At 42.6% G+C, this 21397-nt stretch overlaps 1 protein-coding gene across 3 annotated transcripts in view; it reads right to left on the bottom strand.

Annotated features, from left to right (window-relative positions):
* Positions 1-21397, bottom strand: part of SMG6 (SMG6 nonsense mediated mRNA decay factor) — a 237758-nt gene that overhangs the window by 106014 nt on the left and 110347 nt on the right. For all 3 annotated transcript variants that reach the window (XM_032846751.1, XM_032846750.1, XM_032846752.1), the window contains exon 13: positions 12609-12810. In XM_032846751.1, coding sequence (XP_032702642.1) covers positions 12609-12810 — 202 coding nt within the window. The remainder of the gene's footprint in view (positions 1-12608; positions 12811-21397) is intronic.

Below are 21397 nucleotides of genomic sequence, written 5' to 3'. Positions count from 1 at the left end.
TCTCTGCCTACTTATGATCTGTCTGTCAAATAAATAAAAAAAAAAAAATTAAAAAAACAGCCATCACAAATCATTAAGAAAAAAAATGGATGAGCATTCTAATAGTAAAATGGGCAAGGAACACAGGCAGTTTATAAGAAATGTAATGCCAATAAGCACAGAAGTTTTGGTAATCAAATAAACCCTACTGGTAATCAAAAATGAAAATCAAAACAATGAAATACTGCTTTTTGCCCATCTCTGGAAAAGTTAGGAAAAATTAAACCATTCCGTGTCGGTAAGGATGCTAGAAAACAAATACGCTTATACTCTGTAGTTTAAATGGCTTATACCCTTTATTTGGAGGGCAATTTGGCACTACCTATCAAAAGTCTTAAAAATATACATATACTCTTTGACCTAGTAATTGCAATTCAAAAATCAACTAACAAAAGATGTATGTAAAGATTTCTGCCCGCGAGGGCATCATTTAAATAAATGAAAAGTGAGTAACTTCCTAAAATGCCTAATAGTTGAGGACTCTGCAAATATTATGGTACGTCCACACTAATGAATATAAGGCAGCCACTAAAATTCATGTTAGGTGAACATGGAAATATATGCAGGATATACTTACTGTTAAGTGAACAAAGTAGATTACAAAACAGTATATATGATTTGATTCTATTTCTGTCAAAAAGCAAAAAATTTCACACGTCTATCTATCCATCTACCCAACCAGGAAAGAAGGATCACAGAAACTTTTCTTCTCCTTACTCATAAATCTTGATTTTCCTAATATTTCTAAAATGAGCATCTATTTCATAATACAAAGAAAGGTTTTGTTTTGGGTTTTTTTTAGGATTTTATTTATCCATTTGACAGAGAAAGAGTAAGGGAGCACAAGTAGGGGAAGCAGCAGAGGGAGAGGGAGGAGCAGGCTCCCCATCAAGAAAGGAGCCCCAACACGGGGCTGGATCCTAGGACCCTGGGATCATGACCTAAGCTGACTGAAGGCAGACACTTAACCAACTGAGACACTCAGGCACCCAGAAAGGTTATCTTTGTAAAAAACAAACAAACAAAAAAGCTCCTTAAAAAGCACAGACCTGGGCACCTGGGTGGCTCAGCTGGTTGGGCGGCTGCCCTCGGCTCAGGTCATGATCCTGGACTCCTAGGATAGAGTCCCTCATCGGGCTCCTGGCTCATCTGGGAGTCTGCTTCTCTCACTGACCTCTCTCCTCCTATGCTCTCTCTCTCTCACTCTCACTCTCTCAAATAAATAAATAAAATCTTAAAAAAAAAAAAAAAAAGCACAGACCTCTGAATTAAATAATTCTACTTCCAATATCCCAAATGAAGTGACCAAACTGGATACACAGAATATACTCCCATGCCCTGGGATCTGCCCACTGTCTACTGTGTTCACTGCCATGGCTGTGGTATCAGAATAGTACCTGATGCACAGCAGTCAATAGCTCTTAAACAGGAAAATGCCATCCATCCGCCATAAATCATAAAGAATTACTACCAGATGGATAGAGGACAGATGGAAGCAGATCACTAAGAGCCAATTAACAGCTTGAACTCCTAAGAAATCCACTTACATTTTATTTTTTAAGAAGTCAACTTAAAAAAAATCTTATTTGGTTCCATGTTAGTATGGGGATAAGGAACTGATTTTTGTATACAGACTTTATATGAAGCAACTCTGTTAAACTGACTTATCCTATTAATTTATCCTTGGGTTTTTTTTTTGAGATTTCCTATGTATCACATTTGCCAACAAAGATACCTTTAGCTTGATTTTTCCCCCTTCCAAATCTTTTTTTTTTTCAATTATTTTTATTAACATATAATGTATTACCAAAACATCTTTTTTAAAATAAGAGTTTAGGGGCACCTGGGTGGCTCAGTGGGTTAAAGCCTCTGCCTTCAGCTCATGTCATGATTCCAGGGTCCTGGGATCAAGCCCCACGTCGGGCTCTCTGCTCAGCAGGGAGCCTGCTTCCACCTCTCTCTCTGCCTACTTGTGATCTCTGCCTGTCAAATAAATGAATAAAATCTTTATAAAAATAAAATAAAATAAAATAAGAGTTTATTTGAGAGAGATAGAGAGAGCATGCATGAGCACAAGCCAGAGGAGGGGCAGAGGGAGAGGAACAAGCAGACTCCCCACTGAGCAGGGAGCCCGAAGCTGAACTTGATCGCAGAACCCTGGGATCATGACTTGAGATGAAGGCAGTTGCCTAACCAAATGAGCCACCCAGGTGCCCCTCCAATCATATTTTTAATACTTTATTTCTTTTTCTTGTCTTACTGTACTGGCTAGGACCTCCTACATAAACTGAATAGAACTGGCAATTACCATCCCTGTGTTGTTCTATTTCTTGACCTGCTTGATCAAGTTCCTCATTTTGTGCCAAGTCTTTTTGTTTAATGCATTTCCATATGCACATTTTGTAATTTAAAAGGTTAAAAAAAAGAAAAAGAAAGCACCAAGAGAAGTAAACAATGAAAAGCCTGTAAAATTCTCCAGTTTGGAAGGGTGTATTAGTCACCTATTGGTGCTGTAACAAATTACTACAAATTTAATGGCTTAAAATGATACAATTTATTACCTTACACTTCTAAAGGTCAGAAATTCTAAAATCAAGGTGTTCACAGGGTGTTGTCAGTTTTGTCAGTTAACAAGGTGTTGACAGTGTTCTCGGACCCTTGGTGTTCTTGGGAGTTCTTGGTGCTTCCTTGTCTTTTAGCATCTAGAGGCCACCTGCATTCTTTGGCTCATAGTCCCTCCCCTTATCTTCAAGGCCAACAGTATACTATCTCCAAATCTCTCTCACTGGGACCTTTAGTTCCATCATCACATCTTTTTCTGACTCTTGACATTCCTGCCTTATTATAAGGACCCTTGTGATTACATTAATCACACGTGAGCAATCTAGGATCATCTTCCCATCTCAAGATCCTTATTTAACTTAATCACATCTGCAAAGGCACCTTTGCCTTGTAAGGTAACATTCAACAGGTCTCAGGAATTAAGATGTGGACCATCTTCAATGGGCCATTATTCTGTGGGCCATTATTCTGTCTACTGCAAAGTGTGAGGGCATAGGGTAGATGCAGAACACCACTTGGAAGCTTTTTCACAGCCACAGATCAGTGACACTCACAATCAGCATTTCAGGGGTAAACTACCATACTAAATGGGAAGTGGCCAGGGGTGCCTACGTGGCAGATCTGGTTAAGTGTCCAATTCTTGGTTTCAGCTCAGGTCATGATCTCAGGGTTGTAAGACAGAGCGCTGTTTCGGGTTCTGAGCGCAGTCTGCTGGGGGATTCTCTCTCCCTCTTCCTTGGGCCCTCCTCTGGCTATCTCTTTCTCCCAAAATAAATAAATAAATATTTAAATAAATAGAATGGCCAGAGAGTAGAATTTCCTCTTGACATGGCCACAGCTCCAGTGAGGTGGTCAGAAATTGCCATATCATTTATGTGAAATAGAGATCAGACACAGGAAACTAGCTCTGGTGTAGTAGCTCCACTATATACAGAGAAGCAAATGTAGAAAATAAATTCATTTAATAAGATTGGATACCACCTGGCCTCCTCCCCACTCCCTTCAGGGTTATGACTTGGTAATACTTACAAAACTTGTAACAACCAGCTATAGACTTGACAAGATTTTAAATAGTATTTGTAGACAAAGGAGAAATCCCATGAGAATCTACATAACCTATTTTGAAGCAGATTATCAGACCTGAGGAAACCTTTCTTTGTTCAAAGAAATGTAACTGGCCAGAATCAGATTACAGAAATCCAAGTTGGCCCCTGGGGATAAAAATATATTATATGTTTATAAAAAATAAAATTAAAAAATAAATAAATAAATAAATAAATAAATAAATCCAAGTTGGGGCTTATGAAAAGGGTCTGCAACATTAAAAGTGGAGAACATAGCACACAAAAAGATAGAGAAACAAAGCATATTTGCAGGGAGTGTGGGGAATGTTAAATGAAGAAGATATTCTTAAAACTGAATTTTTAAAATCATAGACTCTGTGAAGTATGATAAAAGAAAAATGACAAAACAAAGACAGATTAAACAGACTTGGATAAAAGGTGGGCAAAAATATAAAGATTCCAGGATAAAACAGGGAAGTAATATGAGGAAACATATAGTACATTAGCAGACTTAAAAACTGAATTAGAAGGAGTAAACTTGAAGCTCTCTGACAATGCAGAGGCAAAGCAAAAAGAGATGAAAATGATGACAGAAAAAGAGATGTAGAAGACAGTGAAGAAAAGAATAGAATAAACAGAACATTAGCAATCAAGGACATGAAAACTTTTCTGGTCCAAAGATAGAAGTGGATCTGCTTATTAAAAAGCTCATTAGGTGTCCATAAAAAATTAAAGTACAAAGCCCAACATCTAAATAAATCCTTGTACAATTTGAAATTCAAGATTATAAAAGGCTGTAAGTTACCCCCTTTGGACCAAAGAAAGAGTTTGACTTCAAAGGAAGGAAAGTCAGACTTTTCTCCAATTTTTCCTAACCATTAATGCAATGGGATCATACCTATAGTTTTAAGGGGAGAAAAAAGCTGACTTAAGCTAAACTGCCATTCATGTGCAAGGGCAAAATAAAAACTATTTCAAAATGCAAGTGTTCAAAAGTAGTCATGAAGAATGTCCTTGACGGATCACTCAATAAAAAGAGCAAAGTAAGGAAAAGAATGCATACCACACTATCATTTTGATCATTTAGGTATATACATGTATAAATGTTTTAGTCAGTATATAAGTAGTCTAAAAAGGTAAATATCAAAATTGTTAGCAGCAGTTACTCCTGGCAGGTGGTTTTTGACTGTATATATTTTTGTGAATTATTTGATTCTTTTGCATAAGTATGTATATTACTACTGAATAGATGAGTCAAAGGACATAATAAAAATGGGAAAGCCGCGACGCCTGGGTGGCTTCGTCGGTTAAGCATCTGCCTTTGGTTCAGGACATGGTTTCAGAGTGTCCTGGGATTGAGTCCTGCATTGGGCTCCTTGCTCAGCAGGGAGCCTGCTTCTCTCTTGGCCTGTGGCTCCCCAGCTTGGGCACTCTCTCTCTCTCTGACAAATAAAAATCTTAAAAAAAAAAAAAAAAAGAGGGGGAAAGCCATAGAGTAAAAGACCTGATGGTGAGCACTGAAAACACTTAATATAAAATTAATTCTAAATAACTACTGTAAATTTAGAAACAACATGGAATTGTGTGAAAAAGAAAATACATATTTGTAAGCAGCCCTAATTTCCATATCTTAAATATATGAGTCAATAGTTCTGGCTTTTTTTCTATTCTTGATGTTGATACTTTGAGAATAGAGGATCAAGTATGTTTTTAAATAAATTAGTCACTGGTAGCACTTGAATATTTTCTAGACCACCAAACAACAAAGGCAATATATTGCCCAAAACTACACACACATACACACACGTATGTATGCACGTGTACAAGTATATATATATATACGTATATATAATACATGTAGTATATCTCAGGGCACCTGGGTGGCTCAGTGGGTTAAAGCCTCTGCCTTCGGCTCAGGTCATGAACCCAGGGTCCTGGGATCCAGTCCCGCATCGGGCTCTCGGCTCAGCAGGGAGCCTGCTTCCCTTCCTTTCTCTCTGCCTGCCTCTCTGACTACTTGTGATCTCTGTCAAATAAATTTAAAAAACTTAAAAAAATATGTATAGTATATATAAATATATAAAGGACATAAAACAAGAACAAAGCATATACTGGACAGTCTAATTTTATGAAAAGAAAAGAATAAGTATACACATTTAAGCATGGGGAAGACTGGAAGGACTTAAACTGTGCTATTAACACTGATTAATTTTAGGTGGTAGTTTGCAAGTGATTTTTATTTTTTGTGTTTTTCTATATTTTCCATTTAAAACATTTTGGGGTAATTATGTATACAACAAACAACACTCCAAAAATGTCATTTAACAAATAAATAAGCAGACAAGCCAAGAGTTCCAAAACTTGGACAATTTAAGCCCCATCTTTAACCTCAACAACATATTTAAGTATGACGAAGTTTCCTAGGATCCTAAATCCAGAAAAAAAGCAAAAATGACTGTAAGAATGAATGGGATATGATATGAGACTCAAAACACCAACTTATAATAATGTGACTTATAATAATTTATTCCCCCAATCAACCCAAAGAATGGCCCCAGCATGAGCTTACTGAAAAGTTCTTCACTTAGTTCTTGGTCAGACAATATGGGGAGGAAGACAAATAAAACCACTATGGGGATGACAGAATAAGCACTGCTTACACCTCTGCATGCATAAATGCATCAGTACCATTAAATAACTAGAGCTTCAGGAAAGTTCTTTAGAGCCTAAGGAAAGACTATATATCCTATAGAAAGACTATAGATCCTTGGTTAGTATCGCCAGTCACATACATAGATTTAGAAGAAGACAATTAAGCTTTTTTTTTTTTACACTAAGGCACAACATGAACTGAACATCTTTCTCCTAGAACAGTTTCCTTTTCATCATTTCTCCTGTCTGCATATAAGGTTGTTGGGGTTTCAATGAGAAAATGCATGTAAAAAGAGTTTGGCGCAGTGCCTGGAAGGCGATTAGTGCCTGCAAGAGCTTAACTTCATTATTATTACAGTTTGACTACTTTTTCAATCATTTATGCACGTAATGTGGCAGAAAAGACATAGAATTTTATTTGTTTTACCTCCTTTCAGGATGGCTATATATTACTGTTTTTAACCACAAGTTATTATAGAAAATTTCATACATACACAAAAGTAGAACACTATAATGAAATCAATCCAACCATTATTCAGATGTAATAATGATCAATATTTGGTCTTTTTTTCATTCATGCTTCTATCCATAAATTATTTTGAACCAAATCCTAGACACCAAATCATTAGAACATGAGGATTTAAAAAAAAATTTTTTTTTTTTTAATTTTTCTTAAGTAAACCTATGCCGAACACTGGGCTCGAATTTATGAACTCGAGATCAAGAGTTTCACGCTTGGAGAGCCTGGATGGCTCAGTTGGTTAAGTGCCCAACTCTTGATTTTGGCTCAGGTCATGATCTCAGGGTCATGAGTTCGATCCCTGTGCTGATCCCTGCGTCAGGCTCCATGTTCAGCGGGGAGTCTGCTTGATATTCTCTCTCTCTCCCTCTCCCTCTGCCACTCCCCACTTCCCTCTCTGGAAGGAAGGAAAGAAAGAATGAATCCATGCTATACACACTGAGCCAGCCAGGAGTATCAGAACATGAAGTTTTAAAGTACTACAGAAAAGGAAGGGTTCTAAGCCTACACTTCCTTACTAACTACATGACCTTGGGTAAGTAAATTACTTACCCTTCTGAATTTAGATGTCCAGCAGCCACACAATGAACCTAAGGTCACTTTCTTTGCCCTGGCTGGCTCTGTTTCAACATCTGTGATGTTTGTCTCAGAATGTAACTAGCTCCACTCGGCTTTTATCCTCATCTGATTTTTCTTCTGGATGATTCCAATAGCAACCTGTTTTCTTACCTCTTGCTCATCCCACACCCAGGTTTGTTTTTGTTTTTTTTTTTAACCTTTTTTTTTTTTTTAAGCTAAATACTAGACCTGCAAGATGTTAAATAAAAAAAAGATCATGGGTAAATCAAGTTTGGGAAAGATTGCATAGTCTATTCTCACAGTACACTATGTTAAAGCTCCAATAAGTCTTACAGTATTGGGTTCTGTTTAATGTTGTTACTTTTTAAAAATTATTGTTTTTAGAGAGAGAGAAAGAAAGAGAGAGAGACAGCATAAGTGGGGAGAGGGGCAGAAGGAGAGGGGAAGAGTGAGAAGCAGACTCCCCACTGAGCAGGGAGCTCGACGACTTGGGACTCAATCTCACAATCCTGAGATCGTGACCTGAGCCGAAATCAAGAGTTGGATGCCTAGCTGACTGAGCCACCCAGGCATCCCTGTTTAACGTTACTTTACCATAACTTGTATGATCATGAAAGTCTTTTACTTTCATCTAACAATTAAGAACCTATAAAACTAGAGTTCCATAGAACATGCTTAGGAAATACAATGATACATTAATGCCAAATCAGTGCTCCTTAAGCAATGCCTTCTTTGGAATACTACCAGCTCAACAAAATTTCAAGAGTTCCTCCTTAATTACAGGTTCAAATTAACTTATGTTGCTTCTCACGTTTGTACATGCCACCAACTGCTTCCCAAACTAGGATGTTTGCTTTACAAGTCTAGATCTCTCTTGCTGTGTGTGTAAGACAGTATAATACAGATATGTTCAGTAAATACCTGTTGAATGGGCATCAAGGTGGGACCAAACATGGGACCAATCTGGACAGCACTGAAATTGCACATGTTGCTGCTACTGACAAGTCCTTGACATATTTTACATTTCTTGGTACTGAACACTAAAAGCTGGAGAAAATATTGATCTCTTTCATATTTCTAAAAGGCTGAGGTTCCTGAAGATTCCCTCCATAGCTGACCTAAAGATTCTAGGTCAGCTATGCAGATGACCCATATGATTTACCAACATTTTTTCACTCTTCTCTTGAACCTCAGTCACCTCTTTGAAAAACCACCACCACCACCATCACAACAGAACAAACAACACAAAGGTACTAATACCTACTTGGCAGGCTTATCAGGAGAACTTAACGAGATACTATATAGAAGTACCTAATCCTGGGACCAATACATGCTAGATATAGAAACATTATTTTCCTCTGCAATGGAGAATAAAGTAGAATAAAAAGAAAAGGAAAGAAACATGTTATACAGAGTAGCTAGGGAAGACCGTTCTTACAAGGTGACATTTAGAAGGGAGTTAGAGAGCCACACAGCTCTCTGGGAACACAGTGTTCTAGGTTAAGAGGAAAGCAAGTGCAAAGACCCTTAGACATGAGTGCTAGGCTTGTGTGAAGAACAGCAAGGACTCCAATGTGACTAGAGCATATCGAGTAGGAGGAGAGCAGTAGGAGCTGACATCAGAGTTAAGGGCGGGTAGAGGTGGTGTCATATCACTGAGAGCGTTGCAGGATGCTGTTAAAACTCTGGCTTTTGGGGTGCCTGGGTTCAGTTCATTGAGCAACTGCCTTCGGCTCAGGTCACGATCCTGGAGTCCCAGGATCGAGTCCCGCAACGGGCTCCCGATTCAACAGGGAGTCTGCTTCTCCCTCCGACTCTCCCCCTTCTCACGCCTTCTCTCTCTCATTCTCTCTCTCTCAAGTAAATAAAAATCTTTAAAAAAAAAAAAAAAAAAAAACACCATCACCACCACCAAAACTCTGGCTTTTGCTCTAAGTGAGAGAAGCAGCCATCGGAAAGTTTTGAACAAAGAAGTGACATGATCTTATTGATGTTTTAAAAAGATCATTCCGGGGCGCCTGGGTGGCTCAGTGGGTTAAAGCCTCCCAGGGTCCTGGGATCGAGCCCCACATCAGGCTCTCTGCTCAGCAGGGAGCCTGCTTCTCTGCCTACTTGTGATCTCTGTCAAATGAATAAATAAAATCTTAAAAAAAAAATTAAAAAAAAATAAACAAATAAAAAGATCATTCCACTTGTGCTGAAAACAGACTGGGGAGTAGAAGGAAGGAGGAACTAGAGAAACCAGTCAGAAGGCATTGCAAGGAGCTGATCTAGGGTGGGGTGGTAAGAAAGAGTTGTATCTGCATTTATTTTGAAGGTAAAGAAGACATGAACAGCTGACAAATTAGATATGGAGGTGTGAGAAAAAGAGAGTAGCCAAGAATAACCCCAATAATTTTGATATAAGCTACCCAAAGTCAAAGCTGTTATTTACCAAGATGGGGAGAAGACAGACAACCAGGTTTATGGGAGAGTATGGATCTGGAGACGTTATGTTTGACATACCTATTTCACAGTCCTTGAGGCGGAGACCTACCTTAGTCTCAAGCTGCCACGAGCTGCAACTGCCCTGGGGCAGCCTGTGAACCACTGCTACAGGCTGAGGGCATGGGCTGCTGGCTCTGTGTTCTTCTCTGGCCACATCATACACTCATCATATGCTGCATTGTACCATATGCTGTATCACGTACACGTATCATACTGACACTACTGCTGGGAGAGTTGATGAGGATTTAGGGGTCAGCAAGTCTGAAGCTGGTTAGGTCTCCTTCCTTGTTATGCACCAAAAGGCAGCTAAGCCAGTAGCTGATTCCCAGAAGTACCCTCCAGAGTCAAACTCACCTTGTGATCACAGAAGAAGAGTACTAAGATCTCCTGGCCCAAGCCATGCTTACCCAGTTTCTCTTCTAACTGACCTCCTCCCACAACATATAAACACGGTGTTAGTTATCTTCAGCCTCACATACTACAATTCCCCATTATTATCCCCTTCTGACACTAGAAGAGCAGGATTTCACTCCCAACTTTTCATTGGAAAAGCATAAAATGAGTATTCCTCTTAGGAGAGAGAGAGTCTAACATTCCCAAGATATTAGTCATTAAACACATCCAAAGAGGAAGAGGTTTTTTTTATGTCAATAGGTTTAACCAAGGGGAATATATGCAAAAATTATGCTGTAAGGATCATGTCACTGTTTACAGCAGTACAAAAATTGAGAATAGTCCCTTGGCTCAATGAAGCAAAGACTAGTTAAAGAAATCTTGGCATACAGAAGAATACAAAGTGATAATCAAAAATGATTCCATATAGGGCATTCCGTTGGTTAAGCATCCGACTCTTGATTGTGGTTCAGGTCAAGACCTTGGGGTCCCGAGATCGAGATCCATGTTGGGCTCCACGCTTGGCACAGAGTCTCCTTGAGATTCTATCTTCCTCTCCCTCTGCCCCACCCACTTGTTCTCCTCTATCTCTCCCTCTAAAATAAATAAACAAATAATAAATAAATATCTTTTTAAAAAATGATTTCATATAAGAATACACTAAAAAAAGATTTGGTGAAAAAAATCAGATTATAGTCTGTATAACAATTCTTAGTTTTATATTTAAAAAAGTGTCATTGGGGAAGGTATGTGCTATGGTGAGTGCTGTGAAGTGTGTAAACCTGGCGATTCACAGATCTGTACCCCTAGGGATAAAAATACATTATACGTTTATTAAAAAAATAATAAATAAACAAAACAAAATAAAAAAACAAATAAGCAAAGATAACTATATAGATTTTAAAAAAAAGAAAAAAGTGTGTATGCTATTAGTTAAATATGATTATGATTAGCAAAAATAACACAGATGTTACCACTAGGTAAAAGGACTGTGGATAAATTTTTCTTTCTTTTTTTTTACTTGTCTATAATGAACATATAACTCTTTCCTACTAAGAATAAGTTTAAACATTTTAAATCTTCAATATAGCAATATTTTTTATTCAATATAATCTCTTTCATATTTGCAGTTTATGGCTGGGATTTAGTTTTTACTATTTGGTATTTTTTTAAAAAACATCTATCTAGGGTGCCTGGATGGCGTGGTTGGTTAGAGAGCTGGCTCTTGATTTTGGTTCTGGTCATGATCTCAGAGTCCTGGGATCAAGCCCTGTATTGGGCTCTGTGCTCAGTGGGAGTCTGCTTGAGAATTCTCTCTCCCTCTCCCTCTGTCTCTGCCCCTTCCCCACCGCTAGCACATGCTCTCTCTCTCTCCCTAAAACATATAAATAAATCTTAAAAAAAAAAAAAAAAAGCCATGCACCTATGTCTCTCTCTATATACTTCATGTAGACCAAAAGACTTCCACCCAAGAAGCCATTTGTGGCCTCTTCCCCAAAGGCCTCCCCAGGGGATATGATGTTAACAACTCTGCAAAGAGGTCAGACACAGGGCTCCCCAGCTTAGATAGGAGACTTTGTTCCCGGGGTGTGTGGGTGCCCCTTCCCCACCCAAGCAATTGCTACATGGGAATGTGAAGCAGAGCAGCTTGCCCTACCCTCCACACCTGGCCAAAGACCCAACTGTTAAGCAGAGACTAAGAGTTCCACAGTCCCCACCGGGGCAATAGGCAACGAGCTTTGTTTTCTATAAACAGACCAGAAAAAAGTTCAGGTTAAAACACAGTCCTTAGAGGAAGAAAAATAGAAACCAGGCAGCGGGGAATGCTTCATATTCCTAAAAGCTTTTTTTGTAAGTTAACACATGGTGTCTGCTTCTCTCTAGTCACCTATTTATCACTCCCCTCCTTAGAGAAGGGAAAAAGCCCTGGCTGTTTTCCTAGTGCAGAGTTTTGTGGCTGGGGGGAACGAGGAGAGGGGGGAGGAAGGAGGGTGCTTTAAGCATGATGCAAACCATTTGGAGCTGAGTGAGAGCACTGCCAACACAAGCTGCACTATTTAAACAAGTGAGGAAATGATCGTATATACAACATGCCAGCGAGCACACACACACACACCAAAGGAAGTCGAGAGGGTTTTTTTTTTCAGGACACAGAGCTGGATGTCAGCGGCTAAAAGGTCGATATTTTCCCTTAACACCCTTCTCAATGACTTAATCATGTTCCGTTTGCACAGAAAACTTCCCAAGAATAAAAAAGTCTGGAGAATTAAGAGGAGGGGTGAATGGGGAGGGATGTTTGGCCTGGGGCTGACCTTATCCGAGGTTTTCTCCACGTAGCAGGGGTCCTGAGGGGCAGCTAGCAAGGGGACAAAGCCGGAGAGAAGCCGATCCTCTTCCAGGATAAGAAGGGTGAGGTCATCGTCCGGGTCCTTGTACAGTGGCACCTCAGACTGATTCACCGCAGTCAATATGTTACAGAAATCAGCCAGCATCGACCACACATCCATAGCAACCCTGTGAGAAATAAGGGCAGAAAGAACAGCTCTAAAGAGGGACCAGTTAAAGTATTTTAAGCACTTGTGAGAAGGGAGGTACTGGTGGCAAATGTTGCCTATGGCTGGCAACTTCCAGAAACTCTTACCCAGAAAGCTAGGGTACAAAACTGCATCCATGGCAGCAATCTGGTGGACGAGTGTCCATCTAGGCAAAGTTGAAATTGATTAGGGAGAGTTTTTAAAATCCTAACTAGAGAGGAAAAGGAATTTAGAGAATCAGTTGCCTAATGCAGGTCCTGTCACCTTTCCAGACAGTGTGCCTGAGACACTTACTCAAACATTCTAGACACCCAGTGCCTGAGGCAGCTCCCAGAATTCCCCCACTTCTGTCCAGCCAAGTATATGCCACAAGATAGCAACAGAGCGCCAATCTCCCCTCCTCCCATGCAGCCAGAGGGGCCAGTCACACCATGAAGAGAGTCACATGGATTTTTTTCCCCCCCTTATGATGCTTTAGAAATCTTCTGCTACATATAAACAGGAAAACAAACAAATACAAATAGGAGAATGGGATTAAGAGTACATCTGTTCTGATGAGTACCAAGTAAGGTACAGAATTGTTGAAGCACTATACTGTACACCTGCAACTAATATAATACTGTATGTTAATTGTACTGGAATTAAACATCCCCTCCTACCCCACCCACCGACCCAATAAAAAACCTCATTCTTGGCCTGCCAAGATCATCCCAGGACACTAAAGCTTCCCATACATCTCAGCAGATGAACCAGTCCCAGTGCTGTCTTGGCCAGCCCACTCCCTCTCCTTTCTCTCATTTGTAGAAGGTTAGATACAGGGTGACGAACCACTCTGCCTTGCCTGGGACTGTCCCAGTTTTTGTACCTATTGATGCTAAATTGTACTTCAAAAGGAATGAGTTGCACAGGAGAATTTAAAAAAAAAAAAAAAAAAGCTTTACAATTAGGGTCAAGAGGTGGAGTGGCAAGAGGCAAAGAGAGCTACGAATGAGCTACATCCTGGAATCTTCCCAGAGGAGTTACTGCGCATGAGCCAAATCTGCTAGGGAGGGGTTTCAGCCTTAAGCAATTTGTTTCTCCTGCCGTCTAGGAGCCTTTGGGAGATGGCAGAAAAAAGGGCATTCAAGGGACATGCCACTGAAGGTGATGCTGGGAGAGAAAGTGGAGTAGGGGTGTGGGGACTCCCTGACTGACTCCAGGTGGAAGGAGCCTGCACTGGTTTATTTACTGTAATCACTACACTAGGAAAAGGCAATGAAATGAAACATCTTGTTTTCAAGAGTGTCCTGGGAACCAGGCGGAACACAGCCCCATTAATCACACAACAGCACATAATCAACACACGTGTACTGCAGAAGTAACTTGCTTCACAGGCTTTGCCCAGGAAAAAGAACATGTTTGGGAAGAATCACCGGAGGGACGAGAGTTTTCTAAAGCCTTCTCTCTGTACAGACACCAACAACCAGACTCATTCACAAAGCTCCATCTTTTGGCTCAGCTGAGTTTGGCTGTCAGAAATGTTTAAATATGGAAAAAAATAAACAGTTGCAACACGTTTCTGTGCAGAGATCTGCCTGAGCCCCTTTGTGATGTAATGGGAAACGCGGCATTCAGGCTACCAGCTGTAGAATAAACAGAACTTCGAGGGTTAAAAGGAACTGAACTTTCCACGACCCCATCTGCAGAGAAGAAAATAATAAGAGGAATGATGCACTGCCCCACAGCTCTGATAGTTTATCCTCCGGTCCCGGCTGCAGAGACAAGCACCGGATGTGATAGGGCTGCTCAGGGCCGCCTCCGAGGTTAGCGCTGCCCATGGGAGACGCACAGGGAGGCTCTTCCAGCTCCCCACTTCCTCCCCCAGTGCCCTGCTGGCCACTTGAGCCCACTGCCTAGTCCAATCCCACAGCGCTGGTGAGCTCTGGCCAACAGACACTGCTCGGCTGCAGAGCAGCAATTTGGAAAATAAACAGGAAAGACGACAGTGAGAAGGAAGAAGGTGAAAAGTCTCCCAGCTGAATTCTTGGCTTAGGGGCCTTGGTTGGTGTTGTGCAGGTCAAGGACCCGATCGCTTCAGGACGTAGTCGGGGGTAGGGAGGTGTGGGCAGCAGCATCCCCAGTCAGGGAGAGGCAGCAGAAAATTACCCACGGCTGCCACAGTGGGAGGCCCCATATCCCTCTCTCATCCTCCCACCCCTACCATCTTGGATCCAAGACGAAGAAATATGTGGTATCATGTGGTTCTCATTACCATGCTCCCCTGTCCCCTAAGGCTCAGATAAACCAAAACTGACTCCTCCCAGAGACTGCTGGCCACCACTAGGGACCCCTGCCCACAGCTGCCTTTTGCCCATTACCACCCACCTTGTGCCAAAATCTTAAGACTCACTGCAAAAATGAAGTGGATGAGAGTTCCTACCCCAGGGTTGGTTTGTAAGATAGCAGCTGGTGCCAAAAGACATAGGAAGTGTCCTGAGTTCCCAAATGAGGAATATAAAGGGGCCTGAGGGCCATGCTAGACTAACCAGAACCAAGGGAATACACAAAATACTTCAGTGAAAGGTCACTTCTACCCTGATCCATTCAGACTGGTCTTGTGATTGAACTCTGATTCCAAGTAGCTTCTTTCTTCTGGTGTCTTAGTGCGACTGCCCAAGATCACTTCATCAATTACCTCCTCTCCCAGTGAGCACCATGGACACAAACACACTAATTAGGCACCCATGCACCATACCATGACTCTCCACAGAGGGAAGGGAAGAGGAGTGTCAGGAAACTAGTACTAAAAGGAAGAGGTACTTAAACTAGGTGAGGGGCGCCTGGGTGGCTCAGTCGGTTAAGTATCCGACTCTTGGATTTTGGCTCAGGTCATGATCTCAGGGTCATGAGATCAAGTCCCACATCAGCTCTGCACTCAGCGGGCAGTCTGCCGGTGATTCTCTCCCTTTGCCCCCTGCCACCCTCGCATGTAGTCATGCTCTTTCAAATAAATACATTTACTTAAAACACACACACACACACACACACACCAAAAAAACAAAAAACCAAAAAACCTAGGTGAGATGCCTGACCTCAAAAGCTAAGGATGAGGTAATTCCTGGTACCTGGGCATCATCACCTCAGCTTACCCCCAACCAGGCCTCTGGGCTGAGAGGTCAGCTCTGTGGGTGAACACAGGGTTTCCTATCTGCATTGAAGGGGAAAAGCTTAGCTTTTTCCTGCTCTAGCTCCTTATCCCAGGTAGGAGTGCCTCCCAAACTTCAACCCTCAGCAGCCCTTGGGTTCTGAAGGTTCGAAGTTAGCCTGGGCCAAGGAGCCCAAAGTCAAATTCTGGAGGCTATGAGTTTTTTTCCAATCTTCTAGAAACACTTGAAAAACCAAAAGATTTTTCAGACAATCTCAAACAACTTTGGTTCTAAACAGTGCTATGAGCCTGGGCGAGTGCCTTTGGCTTATTCTGGTCCCAAGTCGTATTTTGGGGAAGATCCCAGAACCCACAAAATCCCACTACAGTTAGGATGCATTCTTTACCAAGCAGACACAAAGCAGCCAGAGAATATGAGCGTCCAGCGAGTCCGTTTACGGCTCTCAGAATGGTGGCAAGGGAACCTCTCAAGCAGCTGTAATGTGATTAGTCAGCAAGGATCAGCAGTTGCTGGGTGACCCAGTGGCCCAACCCCACAGAAACACCACACACCAGGAAAGCAGACCCCTGGCTGGAGTCTGAACATGAGATCCTAGCTTGGGACAGACCAGCAGTGGCTAGTTAGAGGTATGTACTCAGGACCGAGGCTTACTCACTTCCCTACAGACATGCATTCACTCACTCCACCAGGAAAAGAAAAAAAACAAGAGTTAATTTACTTTTTATTGCCTCAGAATTCCAAGGTTTAATGTAGCTGTCAGTTTGAGTGCAGTGCAGCTGCTGGCCGATACAATGCAGCCCAGGCCAGCCCAGGTGACTGGGGAAACACATTTCACAGAAATGAACCAACACACACTCTTGGCTGGTTGTTTGGGGGATATTGACTTGGGGAATCAGATTAACCCTTCAGGTTGGGGTTATTTCTGCATACACCCCTGGAAAAGCAGCTTCAGTCCAAGGAACTGAGAAGCCCTGGTGTCAGGTAGACTAACAGGCTTCTGTGTTCCTGCACTCTGGAGTTTTCTCACACAAGGTGTTATCCCACAAAATGCTCCAAAAGGTTAAGTAAGGTGTGAGACAGGTGAGGCAAGTTATATTACAACAGATCTCCTTTCTAGAACTCAGAATGAAAGGCAGATCTGCCGGCTTTATAGGGAAGAGGTCAGGTAGGAACTTTTCTAAAGGCTCCATCAGGGGTAGGGCCCAGGGACATAGAGAGTTCAGAGAGTGGAGTGCTAAGGTCCAACCAGGTCTCAGGCCATCCTTCTGGCAAGTCTAAGGAGGACTGAGCCCTCACACACCCATTCATATTTTTACTGGGGGAACAGGCTGACTGGTGATTAATATCAAGTACAATGACCCCATGTTACAAGCCTGCAGGGGCCTGTGGAGGTGGCCATTTCCTGTGTAATACCAGCTTGTTTAAACACTAACATTCAAACTCCACAGCTGCAGAACAAACCCGGAAAGAGGTGAGTGAGAAGAAGCCCTGCATTGTGTTTCAGAGCTATGGAAGATCAGAGTTGTAGTACAGATGGGAAACAAGTTGGGTCTTTCGGTTCCTGGAATGAGGAGTTCTGGAAATATAGCCAAGGTGGCACAGAAACTAGACATGAGGAAGCTGGAAAAGAAAAAGCCCATGGACTATACACACAAAGGGGAAAGACAGAAGGCCACAACAAGAGAAACGCTCTTAAGATATGCAGTATGCTCTTTTAAAAACTTGTCTGCCTAAGGACCACTATACCCCAGCCCACAACTCCCAACATGGGGTTCCATGGCCAACATAAGACCATTGCAGCCCTGCGGACTTCACACTCAACTGCAGGTGGTGAGCAGCTAATAGGTAGAAAGGACCTGAATGAACCCCTTAGGAAGCTCCTTTGTTAAGCTGAGATGTCATGCCAACTCTGTTTTTGGTGGGCTAAGGATTTGGTCTGGTGACAATGCCAAGTACCTCAACGGGCTCTGGAACGGGGTAGAGATGAGGGTGGTAGGAATCTCTGCAGCTCCCTCAGAGATTAAGGAACTGTAGTGTATTTTCCAGATGCTGCCATGATATAAAGAGGAGACACGGGTGTCAGAGATCACTGTTTTAGGAGTTAAGACATGGGCAGCAAGATATCATCCTCCAAGAATAACAGCTGTTTTATTAGGTGAATATAAGAACCTAAGAGTTGGTAAAAAGATAATCCCTTTTGCCTTTCTGATTTATACAAACAAGTCAACTGGGGCCCTTGGGAAAGTGTCCAACTTAAATTAATTCTGCCCAATAGGGCAAATCGAATTCTGAAGCCCAGTCACCCTGCACTACTCCAGGAACATAAACTTCTGCATGTTCTAAGCAGCGCAGCTGGAACCCTTTGGCCAACAAGAGGTCATGGTAACCTCATTTCAGGATGTCTCAAGTACCTCTACTGTGCCTCCCTCAGCCTCCATCTAGGTCAGTGCCTTACGTGACTGCAGTTTTCCCAAGCTACGCTCAACATGTATGGCCTCTGTTGCATCACTATGGTGTGTTAAACCCATCAACACTGTGTGTTTGGGAAAGAGCAGCCCCCAGGGGACCTCAACATCTCCACGGCATGAGGGGAGCCCTCGGCGGCCTCCCTGGTGCGGATTCTCACGGTTCCTGCCTCTCTAAATTTTTAGCTGTAACCACTCCAACACGTCTTCTTAGTTTAGCACACACTGGACCCAAATAACCTCAGCCCAGAGCTGGAAAGTACGCTCCCTGGGGTCAGCTGCTGTACCCTATTGGGGTCAGACTGGAGCCTTAGGCCAACACCCCTTCCTCTCACAAGCCCTGTGAGAGGAGCTGGGAGGGGACAGAGGCTCCTGCCGTGGGAGAGATCACGTGTGTCTCACACTCAGCACTTGGAGGAAGAGGAACCCCCTGGTGCCAGGCTGTAGTGCTGACGCCCCAACCCGGAGCCAGGGAGACTGGGTGGGGAGCCAGGGTAGCAAAGGGGCTTCCCACAGTCACCACCACTTCCTTCAGGGAAGTGCTGATGGACTATTACTTAGTGACCTCCTAAAATGCCCTTTTGGGAAGATGTATTAAGCGTCCTTGAAGGGGTGCCGATTAGACTTGGGATTAGTTCTTATTTTCAGAGCTGCCCCGTGAGGGTGAGTGAACTAGCTGTTTTTTAACTCAAGAATTTCTATCTCGTCTACAGGGTCAACACATGTAGGCTCCCTGAGGAAATCAGCTTACTGCATACTCCCTACATATCCCTAAGTCTCCCTATGTGACAGCACTCAGAGAGCTCCCTACAAGCCTATTCCAGCATGCTCTGTAGACTATACAAGACAAGCCACGGAAAAGTAGCAAGTCCAGAAATTTCTGGAGTTTTTTTCTTCTTCTTCTTTTTTTTTTTTTTTAACAGTACTCCAATCCAACAGTGTGATAAATGCATCCGAGCTACAATTAGGAAGATATATAGCATCAGAATGCGAAGGTCTGGGCAGCCTGGTGAAACGCGGGCTCTCCAGAGCCCCAGCTATGTTTCCCATTATGTAACCCTGGTCATGGGCAGACAGCCAGACTCCAAATGAAAAAGAGACTCTGGCTTGGCACTGGTTCTATTTTCCTATCCTCATTCGGGGTCAGCGCAGTGTCATACAGCTGCAGAGAAAGCTCTGGGGATTAAACCTGGGAAAGCCTCCAAGACCAGGACCTGGGTTCAAGTACCAGCTGAAAGCAATAAACCAACTGCCACAGCTGGGCTAGGTTTGGATGTTCTCAAAGTCCCCTGACTCTTTCACTTACTGAGAACTAGAGATCAAGATGAGGGAAGATTTGGCGTCAGCAGAGACTATGAAATGAGGTAGGCTGTCCCACTGCCCTAGCCTGCCAAAGGTCCTAGGATGTGAGGGGTCATTATGCTTAGGCTCGTGAAAGCCTGTTGCTCTGCTCCTCTCCATCACCTGATATTCACAGCTTACTTCATGCTCACATGGTTAAGTAGGGAGCAGCTACCTCTCCCTCCTAACAAGAGATCTAGTGTAGAAACCGTGTTCCCCACTCCTCCTCCCCCAAACCCCACAAGTCTGTTTTAAACAGACCAAAGCACTCTACACTGTCTTTCACAGCAGTTCAAGGCAACTTTCCACACCCTGCTGTAATCCCCTGTACCAAAATCTCCGGGGATATAAAGCCATCCTATTACAAGCACAAATGGGAAAGTCCATCTACTTACTTGCTGACTCCAACACACATACCTATGAATGCCCCTTTGTGGAAGGCACAAGAGCCCCTGAAATCCTGCCCTTATCACTGTGCGGTGTTGGTGATGTCCTGTCGTCATCGTCCTATGTGTGCCACACGTGCCTAAGTGGCTACGCCTAGGAAATGTATATTGGACTGGAAATAAGAGAAATATGGGCAAAAAAGGAGAGAACCAAGGAGACAATGCTGAGCTCTGGAATTTCCCTAAGAAAGCTTTGGAATGATTCTCTAACTGTACAGAGAAAGAAGGTAACGAAATAAAAGGGAGGGAATGAAGGGGGATAGATGAATAAGGGTCCAAATGTGTCAGGGAGACAATATGGGAATAAGGGTTTCTGGAGGAGAAGCAAACTGAAAGGTAAGCTATCTGATCACCTTACGTTAGGATCAATGATGGATCTGTCTTTGCAGAGAACAAATGCTGGCAAAAACCAGTGAAAACCTCCAAAGGAGAGATATTAAGTAGAAGCCATTTCCTTCCTATTCTCTTGAGAGCATTCCTAAACCCTCCAAAATGGAGATCAGTACAAGGACCTTGGGAGTGCCACAGGGATTACTATTCTGACATCCACAGAACTATCTGGAGTGTGTTATTCCCAGTGGCCTTAAAAGAAAAGGCTCCAGAGTATGAAAGATCAATGAGCATAAGAGGCCACTTTGAAATCCACAGAACCACCATACCCTGCCAATCTCTCAACCATAGTTATTTACTCAGTGAGTGTTAGGCAGCTATATGAGAAAGTGGAAGTGAGGGAGGTAAATTCTCATTCCACTTTTCCAGAACTTGGATCTGACATCTGTGAGGTGGAACTACCCTCAGTGGTGGTTAGGCCAGGTTTGCTCTGTCCAACAGAGGCCCCAGCCCTCAAACCACCATGTCTTGTGGTCAGTCCCCAGGACAGCAAAGTTCCTCCTTTATGCTTAAACCTGCATTCCAGAAACGACCAGTTGCTGATCCCGACTGCAGAGAAAGTGCAAAAGAAGACTCCATTCTCTACCATGCTGGCTGCTCTAGCCTAGACTGGATTCATCAGTGGTGCCCACAGCTATACAGGAACTTGTTTACTAGGCAATCAGATTCAATATACTGCAAAGAGTCTGAAAAGAAAAAGCGAATTTGTTCAAGTGTTCCAACCCCCTCGTCCTGTCTGTAGCCTTGGAGGGGAAGCCTAGCTGGGGACGGCTGTAGCT

The sequence above is a fragment of the Lontra canadensis genome, unplaced genomic scaffold (genome assembly GCF_010015895.1).
Source record: "Lontra canadensis isolate GAN:19392208 unplaced genomic scaffold, GSC_riverotter_1.0 scaffold180, whole genome shotgun sequence".
NCBI lineage: Eukaryota > Metazoa > Chordata > Mammalia > Carnivora > Mustelidae > Lontra > Lontra canadensis.
Note: the sequence above shows the minus strand (reverse complement) of the source record. Positions and strands in the feature narration are given on the sequence as shown.